The following is a 17,081-nucleotide window of genomic DNA, read 5'->3' on the forward strand; positions in this document are numbered from 1 at the left end:
AATTTACCTTTAACAGTCCCATAATGTTGGGTAACCTTCAGGTGTTGCTGACATTTGAGTGGTTTGTGTTAAGTAAAAGGACACAGATGCAGGTAATGTGACATTTTATTGTGGCAACGTTTCACTCTTCAGGAGCTTTAAGCTGTTACAAACAGTGCTACAATAAAATATCACATTAGTTGATTTTGTGTCCTGTTAACTAACATTTTGTCAATGACGCTACCAATACTACTGAGTGCTTTATGTTTAGGGGGATATGGGCCATTTTTCTGAAAGGGGTGCCACTCTTTCACAGGGTGCTTGCCAGACTTAAGAACAGAACATCTCTTTTTGCATAAGTGGTGGGGATATTTCCCCTCTTATTTAAATGTACTGACACTTATGGCCGATGATATACAATGAATTATGGATATACCATAGTTTGTGAAATGTGAAAACTAGACTTTTAATGATATATGTAATATAATAAAATCCCAAGCTCAGATACCCCACCAAATGACTACCTCACCGGCAACTACCCGAACACACTGTTCCTAGCTCCGACTAACCCATACGAAGTCTCCCTTATTATCAATGCACTAAAAAACAAGGCAGGAGACTTAAATACCTTACCACCCTTTATATACAAAAAAGTGTCACAAGTGCTATCACCAATCATTGCAACACTCTTTAACAAATCCATTGAATCCTCCACCTTCCCTACAGTACTCAAAATAGCAAGGGTCACCCCGATCCACAAAGGAGGAGACCAAACAGAGTTGAATAACTATAGGCCAATATCCAACTTACACCCTCTCTCAAAAATCTTCGAAAAATTAATTCATAAACGAATCTACTCCTACCTTATCTCCCAAAACATACTCAACCCCTGCCAATTTGGATTCAGGCCAAATAAAAATACTAATGATGCTATTATACACATGCTAGAACATATATACACTGCAATAGAGAAAAAAGAAGTCCCACTGGGGATCTTTATTGACTTACGTAAAGCTTTTGATACAGTTGACCATGACTTGCTCCACGACAAGTGTGACCATGGCGTAATAGCGCACAAAATGCGTGCTAAAGGAATAACAGGAAAAGTCGGTCGATGGATCTATAATTTCCTCACTAACAGAACACAGAGAGTAGTCGTCAACAGAGTAAAGTCCGAGGCAGCTACGGTGAAAAGCTCTGTTCCACAAGGCACAGTACTCGCTCCCATCTTGTTCCTCATCCTTATATCCGACATAGACAAGGATGTCAGCCACAGCACCGTGTCTTCCTTTGCAGATGACACCCGAATCTGCATGACAGTGTCTTCCATTGCAGACACTGCAAAGCTCCAGGCAGACATCAACCAAATCTTTCAGTGGGCTGCAGAAAACAATATGAAGTTCAACGATGAGAAATTTCAATTACTCAGATATGGTAAACATGAGGAAATTAAATCTTCATCAGAGTACAAAACAAATTCTGGCCACAAAATAGAGCGAAACACCAACGTCAAAGACCTGGGAGTGATCATGTCGGAGGATCTCACCTTCAAGGACCATAACATTGTATCAATCGCATCTGCTAGAAAAATGACAGGATGGATAATGAGAACCTTCAAAACTAGGGAGGCCAAGCCCATGATGACACTCTTCAGGTCACTTGTTCTATCTAGGCTGGAATATTGCTGCACACTAACAGCACCTTTCAAGGCAGGTGAAATTGCCGACCTAGAAAATGTACAGAGAACTTTCACGGCGCGCATAACGGAGATAAAACACCTCAATTATTGGGAGCGCTTGAGGTTCCTAAACCTGTATTCCCTGGAACGCAGGAGGGAGAGATACATGATTATATACACCTGGAAAATCCTAGAGGGACTAGTACCGAACTTGCACACGAAAATCACCCACTACGAAAGCAAAAGACTTGGCAGACGATGCACCATCCCCCCAATGAAAAGCAGGGGTGTCACTAGCACGTTAAGAGACCATACAATAAGTGTCAGGGGCCCGAGACTGTTCAACTGCCTCCCAGCACACATAAGGGGGATTACCAACAGACCCCTGGCAGTCTTCAAGCTGGCACTGGACAAGCACCTAAAGTCAGTTCCGGATCAGCCGGGCTGTGGCTCGTATGTTGGTTTGCGTGCAGCCAGCAGCAACAGCCTGGTTGATCAGGCTCTGATCCACCAGGAGGCCTGGTCTCAGACCGGGCCGCGGGGGCGTTGACCCCCGGAACTCTCTCCAGGTAAACTCCAGGTATGGTATAAGAGGGCACTCCCTCAACTTCCTCAAGTCATACCTCAGCAACAGAAGCCAATATGTGTACGCAAATGGGGCAAACTCTTCTGCACAACCAATTACAGTTGGTGTCCCACAGGGAAGTGTCCTTGGCCTTCTTCTCTTTCTCCTATACATAAATGACCTACCAAATGCTTCGCAATTGCTCAAACCCACACTATTTGCAGATGACACTACATACGTCTTCTCCCACCCGAGCCCAGTCACGCTAGCCAATACTGTTAATACCGAATTACAGAAAATATCTACCTGGATGAGGACTAACAAACTTACACTAAACATTGACAAAACCTACTTCATTCAGTTTGGTAACAGAGCTACAGATGTCCCTCTTAACATAATGATAAACGGATCACCTATCACAAAGCTAACAGAGGGAAAATTCTTAGGAATCCACCTTGATAATAGAATCAAATTTCATACACATATACAACAAATTTCTAAGAAAATTTCCAAGACTGTAGGCATACTATCGAAGATACGGTACTATGCTCCACAGTCAGCCCTCCTGGCCCTATATCACTCTCTTATTTACCCCTATCTCACCTATGGAATTTGTGCATGGGGCTCAACAACAATTAACCATCTCAGACCACTAATTACCCAACAAAAGGCTGCAGTTAGAATGATAACAAATTCTCACTACAGGCAGCACACTCCACCAATATTCAATACACTAAACCTACTCACCATACAAAACATCCATACTTATTACTGCACCTATTACATACATAGAACACTTAACTCTGATATTAACCCTCCCCTCAAACATCTCCTTGCCAACCTCAACAGAACACATGACCATAACACAAGGCATAGATCACTCTTTGATGTTCCTCGTGTCCATCTCACACTATGCAAAAACTCAATGCATATAAAAGGCCCTAAAATCTGGAATTCATTACCTGTAAATATAAAAGAAACACTACCTGTTTATAAATTCAAGTCTCTTCTCAAAGATCACCTACTCACCCAAAACCAAATAAATACTGAATAACTGAACCTTATAAATTGTATATCTTAATGTGTGGTGTGAATATAATGCAGAGAATTCGTAGTTTGGAAGTTAGGAGGAGGTGCGGGATTACCAAAACTGTTGTCCAGAGGGCTGAGGAAGGGTTGTTGAGGTGGTTCGGACATGTAGAGAGAATGGAGCGAAACAGAATGACTTCAAGAGTGTATCAGTCTGTAGTGGAAGGAAGGCGGGGTAGGGGTCGGCCTAGGAAGGGTTGGAGGGAGGGGGTAAAGGAGGTTTTGTGTGCGAGGGGCTTGGACTTCCAGCAGGCATGCGTGAGCGTGTTTGATAGGAGTGAATGGAGACAAATGGTTTTTAATACTTGACGTGCTGTTGGAGTGTGAGCAAAGTAACATTTATGAAGGGATTCAGGGAAACCGGCAGGCCGGACTTGAGTCCTGGAGATGGGAAGTACAGTGCCTGCACTCTGAAGGAGGGGTGTTAATGTTGCAGTTTAAAAACTGTAGTGTAAAGCACCCTTCTGGCAAGACAGTGATGGAGTGAATGATGGTGAAAGTTTTTCTTTTTTGGGCCACCCTGCCTTGGTGGGAATCGGCCGGTGTGATAATAAAAAAAAAAAAATAAAAATCTTAAATGTTTCTCACAATTATATCACATAAATGTTAAACCTAAAACCCAGTCTAACTTTATTATTTTTTTAAATACACTACCTAACAGAATACTCCATACGACTGAATGTACAACAATGCATGCAACCATATGACCTGTCTTTGTAATACTCACTTGTGCTTTATAGTAATCTGTTTACATTAATGTTTTATCACTGATTTCATCATTGCTTAGTTAATCTTAAGTTAATTTTAAGCCAGCCCGTAATGCTATGCATAGTATAAGTGGCTTTGGCATGCTGCTCTTATCTGTATTTTTTTGTACCTCTGTATGTGTGCACAAATTGTAAATAAATAAATAAATAAATAAATAAATAAATTGGGGAGGAGGAGTATGGAAGAAGTGAATGTTTTCAGATACTTGGGAGTTGACGTGTCGGCGGATGGATTTATGAAGGGTGAGGTTAATCATAGAATTGATGAGGGAAAAAAGGTGAGTGGTGCGTTGAGGTATATGTGGAGGCAAAAAACGTTATCTATGGAGGCAAAGAAGGGAATGTATGAAAGTATAGTAGTACCAACACTCTTATATGGATGTGAAGCTTGGGTGGTAAATGCAGCAGCGAGGAGACGGTTGGAGGCAGTGGAGATGTCCTGTCTAAGGGCAATGTGTGGTGTAAATATTATGCAGAAAATTCGGAGTGTGGAAATTAGGAGAAGGTGTGGAGTTAATAAAAGCATTAGTCAGAGGGCAGAAGAGGGGTTGTTGAGGTGGTTTGGTCATTTAGAGAGAATGGATCAAAGTAGAATGACATGGAAAGCATATAAATCCATAGGGGAAGGAAAGAGGGGTAGGGGTCGTCCTCGAAAGGGTTGGAAAGAGGGGGTAAAGGAGGTTTTGTGGGCGAGGGGCTTGGACTTCCAGGAAGCGTGCATGAGCGTGTTAGATAGGAGTGAATGGAGACGAATGATACTTGGGACCTGACGATCTGTTGGAGTGTGAGCAGGGTAATATTTAGTGAAGGGATTCAGGGAAACCGGTTATTTTCATATAGTCGGACTTGAGTCCTGGAAATGGGAAGTACAATGCCTGCACTTTAAAGGAGTGGTTTGGGATATTGGCAGTTTGGAGGGATATGTTGTGTATCTTTATACGTATATGCTTCTAAACTGTTGTATTCTGAGCACCTCTGCAAAAGCAGTGATAATGTGTGAGTGTGGTGAAAGTGTTGAATGATGATGAAAGTATTTTCTTTTTGGGGATTTTCTTTCTTTTTTGGGTCACCCTGCCTCGGTGGGAGACGACCGACTTGTTGAAAAAAAAAAAAAAAATGTAATATGAGTGAATTAATCATGACAGTAGTCAGTTGGCAATGATTGTGTAAGTTTAATAATGTTATGAATGGAATCTGCTTAAAGCACTGAATAACCGAATGGTTCCAGTGCTTTGTAAATAAGAAAAAAAAAATTATTTTTTTTTTGAAACACCTTTATGTATGGTAGATACAGTCATGGCATGTTATTAGGTAAGACACATATGCAACAGTTAGGTATCTTTATTTCGAAACATTTCGCCTACACAGTAGGCTTCTTCAGTCGAGTACAGAAAAGTTGATAGAAGCAGAAGACGTGAAGACGATGTAATCAGTCCATCACCCTTGAAGTTTTGAGGTGGTCAGTCCCTCAGTCTGGAGAAAAATATTGTTCCATATTGTTTTCAGACTATGGAACAATATTCTTCTCCAGACTGAGGGACTGACCACCTCAAAACTTCAAGGGTGATGGACTGATTACATCGTCTTCACGTCTTTTGCTTTTATCAACTTTTCTGTACTCGACTGAAGAAGCCTACTGTGTAGGCGAAACATTTCGAAATAAAGATACCTAACTGTTGCATATGTGTCTTACCTAACAACTTGTCGGTATTTTATACCATTTCGATGTTCACACAGTCATGGCATAATGGAAGATTTTTGTCTTATAAGGTACAGACATTCCCTGTTAAACCTTTTCACGATTTCCCACTTAGATCTACATAAGAAAGAAGGAACACTGCAACAGGCCTACTGACCCAAGCGGAGCAGGTCCATGTTCCCCCCCCCCAGATTAGACCAATGACCCACCCCCCTGGATTATCCCAATGACCCACCCAGCCTGGTCATCTCCACTCAAGGATAGAGCACTGCACCAGACCCAGCAGTACAAGCTAGTCAGGTCAACTCACACCCACCCACACCCACTCATGTATTTCTCTTCTTCTTTCAACACACCGGCCGTATCCCACCGAGGCGGGGTGGCCCAAAAGGAAAAACGAAAGTTTCTCCTTTTACATTTAGTAATATATACAGGAGAAGGGGTTACTAGCTCCTTGCTCCCGGCATTTTAGTCGCCTCTTACAACACGCATGGCTTACGGAGGAAGAATTCTGTTCCACTTCCCCATGGAGGTAAGAGGAAATAAACAAGAAGAAGAACTAGAAAGAAAATAGAAGAAAACCCAAAGGGGTGTGTATATATATGCTTGTACATGTATGTGTAGTGTGACCTAAGTGTAAGTAGAAGTAGCAAGACATACCTGAAATCTTGCATGTTCATGAGACAGAAAAATGGACACCAGCAATCCTACCATCATGTAAAACAATTACAGGCTTTCGTTTTACACTCACTTGGCAGGACGGTAGTACCTCCCTGGGCGGTTGCTGTCTACCAACCTACTACCTAGGACTCATGTATTTATCTAACCTATTTTTAAAACTACATCAATTAAGCTGCTGTCTCTCATGTACATCTACATCTCAATCACAGTGCTCTCAAATTTTATGTGATTGCTGAATTTTTGCCAAGACATAAGGATGGGTCTGTGAGGTGGGTGTGCACACTAGAAAAAATCTTGCCCTATGCAGTGAATTATTGGAACAGCTTGTCTCTGATTTTGTATGGTTTTCTTGGTTTTATTGGCTGTTTCTTGGAGTCAGTTGACAGACTAGAAGACATACTAGTGAAATGGAGGAGATTCTGGTCAGTTTCAAACCAGAAATGGCCTCAAATAGGCCTCAAAATGGCAGAAATATTTTATTTTTTTGGCAATTTTTTTTTTGAGGAAAGCTAGGAGCCCCTCCAACCCTCCAGTCTGTTAAATGGGTTTTCTCGGTATGCTTCAACTATTAGAACAGCCAAAACCATGACCCAACCACTTTTTATTATAATGTATTAACTGGGAAATTGGGAAAACTTCAATTTTTTGTGATGATGGGTTCAAAATGGAAGGCAAGTGTTACATATATACTAGAGGCCTCAAACCAAGATTAATAAATAGAGGAAAGGTTGCTTTAGTTCCTGGAATGCCTACAGTGTTTATTTTTGCCTGTTTTTAAAGTGGAATTTGTTGAAGTTTTGTGTAAAATTGCCCAAATTACTGACTTTTACACATTTTATAGGGGAGTTTAATTGATAAAAAGGAATTCATACTAGCAAAATAGCCAGGAATTTTTTTATTTGATCAGTGGAATTTACCTAAAATAAGCCTCGAAGTGGGCAAAATCTCTGATGCCTAAATTGCACCCAGGCTACCAATTGTGTACCAGTGTAATTCCATAAGTTTTCCATCAATTTTTGCATGTTTGCTGTCATTACCTTCAGAAAAAGGTTCTCTACTATGGGGAAGTGTAGAAGAATCTTCCTCTAAGTCATACGTGTCATAAGAGGTGGCTTAAATTAAGGGAGCAAGGGGCTAGTAGCCCCCTCTCTTGTGTAAATTACTAAGTGTAAGAAGGAAAAGTCTCATTTTTTCTTTTTTTGGGGGTCATCCTGCCTTGATAGGAGACAGCTGGTGTGTTAAAAAAAGAAAATTCAAAACTTGCAGAACTGACAGTTTTTAATTTCATGGGTTACAGCAGTGAAAGGGTAAATGTAAAGCAAGTTTTTTTTATGTGGATTTGCTTTATGGAAATTTGCTACTATGCTATGTCCTATTTCTTTGAGTAATTCTGCATGCCATTAGTGCAGTTCACAAAGCATATTGAAGATTCTTATGAGGGGTTACATGTTGGTATGATTGAGCTTAATACAACTGCCATTGCCCTGGAACATATCTGCTGCATAAAGTGAGGGGTGCCTGTCCATTTTACTCTTCCGTATTCAATTATATTTTGTTGAACCTTATTTAGAATGTGAAGTTTAGTTGTAAAACCTTATACCGTCCAGACCCCTGAAATTAATATTGATCCCAGTGTCCACTTTAAAAAAAAAATCTTCTGAAATGGTAGAGAATGTTTTTTGAAAGAAATGACAACAAAAGTATGAAATCTAATGGAAAACTTACAGAATTATGCAGGCACAAAGTGATAATCTTCAGTGTTCTCTAGTCGTGTGTTAAGCTGGATAGTAAGTTCCAGTTTGACTTGTGTTGTCTTCTAATATTTTCAGATGCCAAAATTCAGAAGCCTTAATGATACAGAACGTTTCCTAGTAATACTCAACGAGTTTTCATTTGTGAACTGCGAATGTATTGTTGAAATACAAGGCGTGACCTTGAACCCGCTGTCACTGGTGATGGAGCACTTGCCAATGGGGTCCCTTGATAAATACCTTCAGACTCACAAGGCTACCATGAAAGAGGTGTGTGAGAGCATTTTGTTTGTATACCTATAAAACTTGTTTATGCACTTTTATTTGCAGATTTGTAGCAGATGAGGAAAGAATAATAGCAGAGGTACAAGAGGTAATTTAGAGACACTTTAAGCAAAGAGAGCCTGTATTATATGTTGTTTCACCCACAGTGGGGCTTTATCAGGTACTATGCTTGATAAATAATGGCATAAGCTGGACTTGAGTCCTGGAGGTGGGAAGTACAGTGCCTGCACTTTGAAGGAGGGGTGGGGATATTCATGGTTTTAAACTGTAGTTTCAGCACTCTTCTGGCAAGTGATTGAGTAAATGATGGTGAAGGTGTTTCTTCTGTTTTGTGTAATCCTTCCTCAGTGGGAGATGGTTAGTTTGTTGAAAAAAAAAAAAAATCCATGGTTGGACTAGATCAGGCAGAAAAAATAAACCTGAGGTTAAGTATGAGAGAAGTCAAAGGTACATTATAGGGAAAGGTTCAAGGGTGAGTTGAGGGAGATAAGGTCAGGGGCCAGGGAGGGGTAACATTTGTTAATACTGTAAAACAATCATGGATGATTTAAGCAAAAGTTTTCAGCAAGCTCTGTACAACTAGACATTCCATTGTTGTCTTAGCCACCATTATCTCGAGCACTTAGAGGGAAAACTGGTTCAGTAACATCATTCTACATAATATTACGTAGTTGAGGTACTTAGATAACATTCTGGTCATTTTCCCTATATGTTTTGGCCTTCAGCAATTCAGGGATACTCTCAGCTCCTTGGAACCTATATGGTTCACCCTGGAGGAGGAAAACAATGACTCTCTACCTTCTATGTCTTTCCCATCAAAGAAGATAACACTGTCAAACATGGTTTAGCTGAAGGCCACCATTAAACTTAATTTAATTAATTTCTTTTCCTACCAATACATCGAGACCAAGTGTGGCATCATCATAGGTTTCGTCCTGTACACATTCAGGATTTTTGACCACAGATTCTTGGCAAGTGAGCAGAAATAAATCACAGACACTTTTGCAGTCCTCATATTTTCGCTATACATCCACTCCTAGGGAATGGTCATGAATTAGTAGCTGCACCTATCATCCTCCATTTTCCATAAGGCCAGAATGAGTGTGGTTATTACTGCTGGAACCATAAAAGAGATAACAGACTTCACTACTACTGGAGGATCTGCAGTATTCTGGGTGGAGAATGCAGCAAGGTTTACATTGGAGAGACCAGGTTTGATATTTGCCCCTGCTTTCAAAAACACAAATACATGTGCAGGATGGATAATGCCAACAATACATGCATTATCTGGTGTAAGCTAAACTCCCGTGTCATGAGTTGGGGAGCAGCATAGCAACTGCTTCAGGAGGACAGACCCAAATGCAGGATCCTGGAGGTGGTCACCATCTGTCTTGCTGGGATCATTGAGCAGAACAGTTGAGTATACACATTTCCTGGACCCATTGCTTACATCATCCATGATTCTTATACTAAAAATGCTACACATCCTTGGACCTCTCAGTTACCTTCTTGACCTTACCTCATACCTCCCTCCATGACTTTTCTCTTTCCCACCTTTTGACCTTTCCTGTGATTTCTCCTGGACTTGACCTTAGGGTGCTTGCTTACCTTCCCCAAACCATACCCCCGGCCGGGATTGAACCCGCGGTCATAGAGTCTCAAAACTCCAGCCTGTCGCGTTAGCCACTAGACCAGCTAGCCACAATAAGATTCATCCAACTAGGTATATTTCTACACCATAGGAAGGTTAGCACAGGCACCACTGTGACCACAAATGCAAGTTTTTACAGACGAATCTCCAGCTAGCGTGGCTGTGACGAACTCTAGCTCAAGTCCCTTCACTGCCGTCAACATGACTCAAGAAATCGTAATGACACGATTGCAAACAAACCATACCCCCGGCCGGGATTGAACCCGCGGTCATAGAGTCTCAAAACTCCAGCCCGTCGCGTTAGCCACTAGACCAGCTAGCCACAATAAGATTCATCCAACTAGGTATATTTCATTTGTGGTCACAGTGGTGCCTGTGCTAACCTTCCTATGGTGTAGAAATATACCTAGTTGGATGAATCTTATTGTGGCTAGCTGGTCTAGTGGCTAACGCGACGGGCTGGAGTTTTGAGACTCTATGACCGCGGGTTCAATCCCGGCCGGGGGTATGGTTTGTTTGCAATCGTGTCATTACGATTTCTTGAGTCTTGCTTACCTTATAAGGTGTATCTGTGTACTTTTTGTGTATTTGATACAATGTTGTGGCTGTAATAAAAGTATCCATACAAATAGTTTATTTTTTTCCCACTATACTTGATAAAGTTGTGGTGTAGGTAAAGCATAAAATAAGGGATCTCCATGCATGTATACTGGATGTGGAGTTGTGTGTTATTACAAGGCCGTCTACGTGCTTGTTATGAAGCCTTATTTGTTGTTGCAGCTGCTGTGACCTCACCATCTCCCTAGTAACACACACGCTTAATGAATTTTCATTTTTAGACAAATTATTGTTAACAATGACTCATTCATGTCCAAACACGAAGTGTGTCTGAATCACCATATATCAGCTTATACTATTGTCTGACTAGTGGTACAAAAGAAGCTTTTTTTTTTTTCTTTTTTCTTTGAAAGTTTTACTAATCAGTTTTTTTTATCTGAGAAAAGTTTATTTTCATTGATGATTACTGTATATATAAAGTATGGTACAATACAGTAATAAATATTGTTGAATTACTATATTCTATAAAATTGTATTTTAATTTTTCCTCATTGGTATTCATTTTATTTTTATTTTGCTAGATTCTGTATGACTTTTTGATTTTTGTCTTGATTTTCATACAATATTTGCTGGATAATACTTTCGTTTAATAGATCATCATCCACTTTGTTAATCTGTTACAAACAGCTGCCTGAGGGCATAGTTTATATTGTAACATTTCATAAGACCCATGAATGAATGGAGCATTTGTTGTACTGGTAATTATAGATATATATGATTGTGAGTGTTTCTCTTTCGGGTCACCGTGCCTTGGTGAGAGACGGCCAGCGTGTTTAAAAAATAAATATATTAGCTAACTGTTGTGGATCATATCCAGGGAAAGTTTCTCTCTTTTCTGTCTTACAGAAAAGAGAGAGAGAGAGAGGAGCAGACAGAAAAGAGAGAGAGAGAGAGAGAGAGAGGAGCAGACAGAAAAGAGAGAGAGAGGAGCAGACAGAAAAGAGAGAGAGAGAGAGAGGAGCAGACAGAAAAGAGAGAGAGAGAGAGAGAGGAGCAGACAGAAAAGAGAGAGAGAGGAGCAGACAGAAAAGAGAAAGAGAGGAGCAGACAGAAAAGAGAAAGAGAGGAGCAGACAGAAAAGAGAGAGAGAGGAGCAGACAGAAAAGAGAGAGAGAGGAGCAGACAGAAAAGAGAAAGAGAGGAGCAGACAGAAGAGAGAGAAAGAGAGGAGCAGACAGAAAAGAGAGAGGAGCAGAGAAAATAGAGAGAGAGGAGCAGAGAATGGGAATAGAGGAAGAATACCAGAGGGAAGCATTTGTAGACTACTTGTATTATTTAAAAAAAATTAATGCCTTGTGAGGTATACTAAGGTAGACACCCGGGTATACTTTACTAAGGTAGACACCTGGGTATACTTTACTAAGGTAGACACCCGGGTATACTTTACTTGCTCCAACCCATTCTCACAACATGCAGAGTTGAATATTTCTTTGTTACACTTAGCCACCTCTTTCCAAGAAGTCTCCTTTAAATTTTTTTTTTTTTCATTATTAACACATTGGCTGAGTCCCACCAAGGCAGGGTGGCCCAAAAAAGAAAAACTTTCATCATCATTCACTCCATCACTGTCTTGCCAGAAGGGTGCTTTACAGTACAGTTTATAAAACTGCAGGCACTGTACTTCCCATCTCCAAGACTCAAGTCCGGCCTGCCGGTTTCCCTGAACCCCTTCATAAATGTTACAATGCTCACACTCCAACAGCTCATCAAGTATTAAAAACCATTTGTCTCCATTCACTTCTATCAAATATATTCCCGCATGCTTGCTGGAAGTCCAAGCCCCCCCCTCACACACAAAACCTCCTTTACACCCTCCCTCCAACCTTTCCTAGTCCAACCCCTACCCCGCCTACCCTCCACTACAGATTTATATGTTTCAAAGTCAGTCTATTTCGTTCATTCTCTCTACATGTCCGAACCACATCAACAACCCTTCCTCAGCCCTCTGGACAACAGTTTTGGCAATCCTGCACCTCCTAACTTCCAAACTACGAATTCTCTGCATTATATTCACACCACACGTTGCCCTCAGACATGACATCTCCACTGCCTCCAGCCTTCTCGCTGCAACATTCATCACCCATGCTTCACACCCATATAAGAGCGTTGGTAAAACTATACTCGCATACATTACCCTCTTTGCTTCCAAGGACAAAGTTCTTTGTCTCCACAGACTCTTAAGTGCACCACTCACCCTTTTTCCCTCATCAATTCTATGATTCACCTCATCTTTCATAGACCCATCTACTGACACGTCCACTCCCAAATATCTGAATACATTCACCTCCTACATACTCTGTCCATCCAATCTGATATCCAATCTTTCTTTACCTAATCTTTTTGTTATACTCATAACCTTACTCTTTCCTATACGTATTCACTTTTAATTTTCTTCTTTTACATACCCTACCAAATTCATCCACCAACCTCTGCAACTTCTCTTCAGAATCTCTCAAGAGCACAGTGTCATCAGCAAAAAGCAACTGTGACAACTCCCACTTTGTGTTTGATTCTTTATCTTTTAACTCCACACCTCTTGCCAAGACCCTCGCATTCACTTCTCTTAGAACCCCATCTATAAATACGTATATTGAATAACCACAGTGACATCACACATCCTTGTCTAAGGCCTAATTTTACTGGGAAATAATCTCCCTCCTTCATACATACTCTAACTTTAGCCTCACTATCCTTGTAAAAATTCTTCACTGCTTTCAGTAACCTACCTCCTACACCATACACCTGCAACATCTGCCACATTGCCCCCCTATCCACCCTGTCATACGCCTTTTCCAAATCCATAAATGCCACAAAAACCTCTTTAGTCTTATCTAAATACTGTTCACTTATATGTTTCACTGAAAACACCTGGTCCACACACCCCCTACCTTTCCTAAAGCCTCCTTGTTCATCTGCTATCCTACTCTCCATCTTACTCTTAATTCTTTCAATAATAACTCTACTATACACTTTACCAGGTATACTCAACAGACTTATTCCCCTTTAGTTTTTACACCTTACCCTCTTCCATACATTTATTAAATAATAGCACCAACCACTCCAAAGCTATATCCCCACCTGCTTTTAACATTTCTGTCTTTATCCCATCAATTCCAACTGCCTTACCCCCTTTCATTCTACCCGCTGCCTCACGAACTTCCCTCACACTCGCAAGTGACTCCTCCTCACTCCTACAAGATGTTATTCCTCCTTGCCCTATACAGGAAATCACAGCTTCCCTATCTTCATCAACATTTAACAATTCCTCAAAATATTTCCTTCATCTTTCCGATACCTCTAACTCTCCATTTAATAACTCTCCTCTCCTATTTTTAACTGACAAATCCATTTGTTCCCTAGGCTTCCTCAATTTGTTAATCTCACTCCAAAACTTTTTCTTATTTTCAACAAAATTTGTTGATAACATCTCACCCACTCTCTCATTTGCTCTCTTTTTACATTGCTTCACCACTCTTTTAACCTCTCTTTTTCTCTCCATTGAATAATATTCTGTCAAGATCCACATGCCTTTTCACAAATGATCGTCTCTGAAACACTATCATTCCACCAATCGCTCCTCTTCCCTCCTGCCCCCACTTTTCTGTAACCACAAACTTCTGCTGAACGCACTAACACTTCATTTTTAAACCTGCCCCATTCATCTTCGACCCCATTGCCTATACTCTCACTAGCCCATCTATCCTCCAATAGTTTGTTTATATCTTATCCTAACTGCCTCCTCTTTTAGTTTATAAACTTTCACCTCTCTCTCTTACTTGATGCTTCTATTTTCCTTGTATCCCATCTGCCTTTTACTCTCACTGTAGCTACAACTAAAAAGTGATCTGATATATCTGTGGCCCCCTCTATAAATGTGTACATCCTGAAGTCTACTCAGCAGTCTCTTATCTACCAATACATAGTCCAACAAACTACTGTCATTATGCCCTTCATCATACCTTGTATACATTTACTTATTTAACCTCTTTTTCTTAAAATATGTATTACTTATAACTAAACCCCTTTCTATACAAAGTTCTATCAAAGGGCTCCCATTTTCATTTACACCTGGCACCCCAAACGTACCTACCACACCCTCTCTAAATGTCTCTTCTACTTTAGCATTTGGGTTCCCTACCACAATTACTCTCACTTGGTTCAAAGGTTTTTGTACATTCATTTAACATCTCCCAAAATCTCTCTCCTCTATACTCCTCTCTTCTCCAGGTGCATACATGCTTATTTTGACACTTTTTGCATCCAACCCTTATTTAATCCACATAATCCTTGAATTCACACATTTTTATTCCTTCTTCTCCTTCCATAACTGATCCTTCAACATTATTGCTACCCCTTCCTTAGCTCTAACTCTCTCAGATACTCCTGACTTAATCCCATTTATTTCTCCCCACTGAAACTCCCCTACCCCCTTCAGCTTTGTTTCGCTTAGGGCCAGGACATCCAACTTCTTTTCATTCATAACATTAGCAGTCATCTCTTGTCATCCACACTACATCCACGCACATTGAAACATCCCAGTTTTATAAAGTTTTTCTTCTTCTCTTATTTAGTAAATGTTTACAGGAGAAGGGGTTACTAGCCCATTGCTCCTGGCATTTTAGTCGCCTCATACGACACACATGGCTTACGGAGGAAAAATTCTTTTCCACTTCCCCATGGACAATAGAGGAAATAAAGAAGAACAAGAGCTATTTAGAAAAAAGAAAATCCTAGATGTATATATATGCATGTGTGTGCCTGTGTAGTGTGACCTAAGTGCAAGTAGAAGTAGCAAGATATACCTGTTATCCAGGATGTTTATGAGACAGAAAAAGACACCAGCAATCCTACCATCATGTAAAACAGTTACAGGTTTCTGTTTCACAGTCATCTGGCAGGATGGTAGTACTTCCCTGGGTGGTTGCTGTCTACCATCCTACCTACTACCCTTTAAAATTTGCATATTTGTGGTAAATATACAATGTTATGAATTTATTTACCCTAACCTAATATAACTTAAAGAAAACAGTATCTGTGGATTTACAGGAAATATTAAAAAAATAAAAATAAGAATAAAGAATAAGAAGAAGAAAATTGTCAAAGTGGGAAGTCTGAATGTGCGTGGATGTTGTGCAGATGATAAGAAAGAGATGATTGTGGATGTTATGAATGAGAAGAAGCTGGATGTCCTGGCTTTAAGTGAAACAAAGCTGAAGGGGGTGGTAGAGTTTCAGTGGAGAGGAATAAATGGGATTAGGTCAGGGGTTTCAAATAGAGTTAGAGCTAAAGAAGGAGTAGCAATAATGTTGAAGGATAAGCTATGGCAGGAAAAGAGGGACTATAAATGTATTAATTCAAGGATTATGTGGAGTAAAATAAAGATTGGATGTGAAAAGTGGGTTATAATAAGCGTGTATGCACCTGGAGAAGAGAGAAGTGTAGAGGAGAGAGAGAGATTTTGGGAAATGTTGAGTGAATGCGTGGGGAGTTTTGAATCAAGTGTGAGAGTAATGGTGGTTGGGGATTTCAATGCTAAAGTGGGTAAAAATGTTACGGAGGGAGTAGTAGGTAAATTTGGGGTGCCAGGGGTAAATGTAAATGGGGAGCCTTTAATTGAGCTATGTGTAGAAAGAAATTTGGTAATAAGTAATACATATTTTATGAAAAAGAGGATAAATAAATATACAAGGTATGATGTAGCACGTAATGAAAGTAGTTTATTAGATTATGTATTGGTGGATAAAAGGTTGATGGGTAGGCTCCAGGATGTACATGTTTATAGAGGGGCAACTGATATATCGGATCATTATTTAGTTGTAGCTACAGTTAGAGTAAGAGGTAGATGGGAAAAGAGGAAGGTGGCAACAACAAGTAAGAGGGAGGTGAAAGTGTATAAACTAAGGGAGGAGGAAGTTCGGGTGAGATATAAGCGACTATTGGCAGAAAGGTGGGATAGTGCAAAGATGAGTAATGGCGGGGGGTTGAAGAGGGTTGGAATAGTTTTAAAAATGCAGTATTAGAATGTGGGACAGAAGTTTGTGGTTATAGGAGGGTGGGTGCAGGAGGAAAGAGGAGTGATTGGTGGAATGATGAAGTAAAGGGTGTGATAAAAGAGAAAAAGGTAGCTTATGAGAGGTTTTTACAAAGCAGAAGTGTTATAAAAAGAGCAGAATATATGGAGAGTAAAAGAAAGGTAAAGAGAGTGGTGAGAGAGTGCAAAAGGAGAGCAGATGATAGAGTGGGAGAGGCACTGTCAAGAAATTTTAATGAAAATAAGAAAAAATTTTGGAGTGAGTTAAACAAGTTAAGAAAGCCTAG

At 40.3% G+C, this 17,081-nt stretch overlaps 1 protein-coding gene across 4 annotated transcripts in view; it reads left to right on the forward strand.

The window, feature by feature from the left end:
- The window catches only part of hop (tyrosine-protein kinase hopscotch), a 147,238-nt gene that overhangs the window by 92,991 nt on the left and 37,166 nt on the right, over nt 1-17,081 (forward strand). For all 4 annotated transcript variants that reach the window (XM_070102307.1, XM_070102306.1, XM_070102308.1 and 1 more), the window contains one exon: nt 8,288-8,479. In XM_070102307.1, coding sequence (XP_069958408.1) covers nt 8,288-8,479 — 192 coding nt within the window. The remainder of the gene's footprint in view (nt 1-8,287; nt 8,480-17,081) is intronic.

Source organism: Cherax quadricarinatus, chromosome 81 (assembly GCF_038502225.1).
Source record: "Cherax quadricarinatus isolate ZL_2023a chromosome 81, ASM3850222v1, whole genome shotgun sequence".
NCBI classification, from domain to species: domain Eukaryota; kingdom Metazoa; phylum Arthropoda; class Malacostraca; order Decapoda; family Parastacidae; genus Cherax; species Cherax quadricarinatus.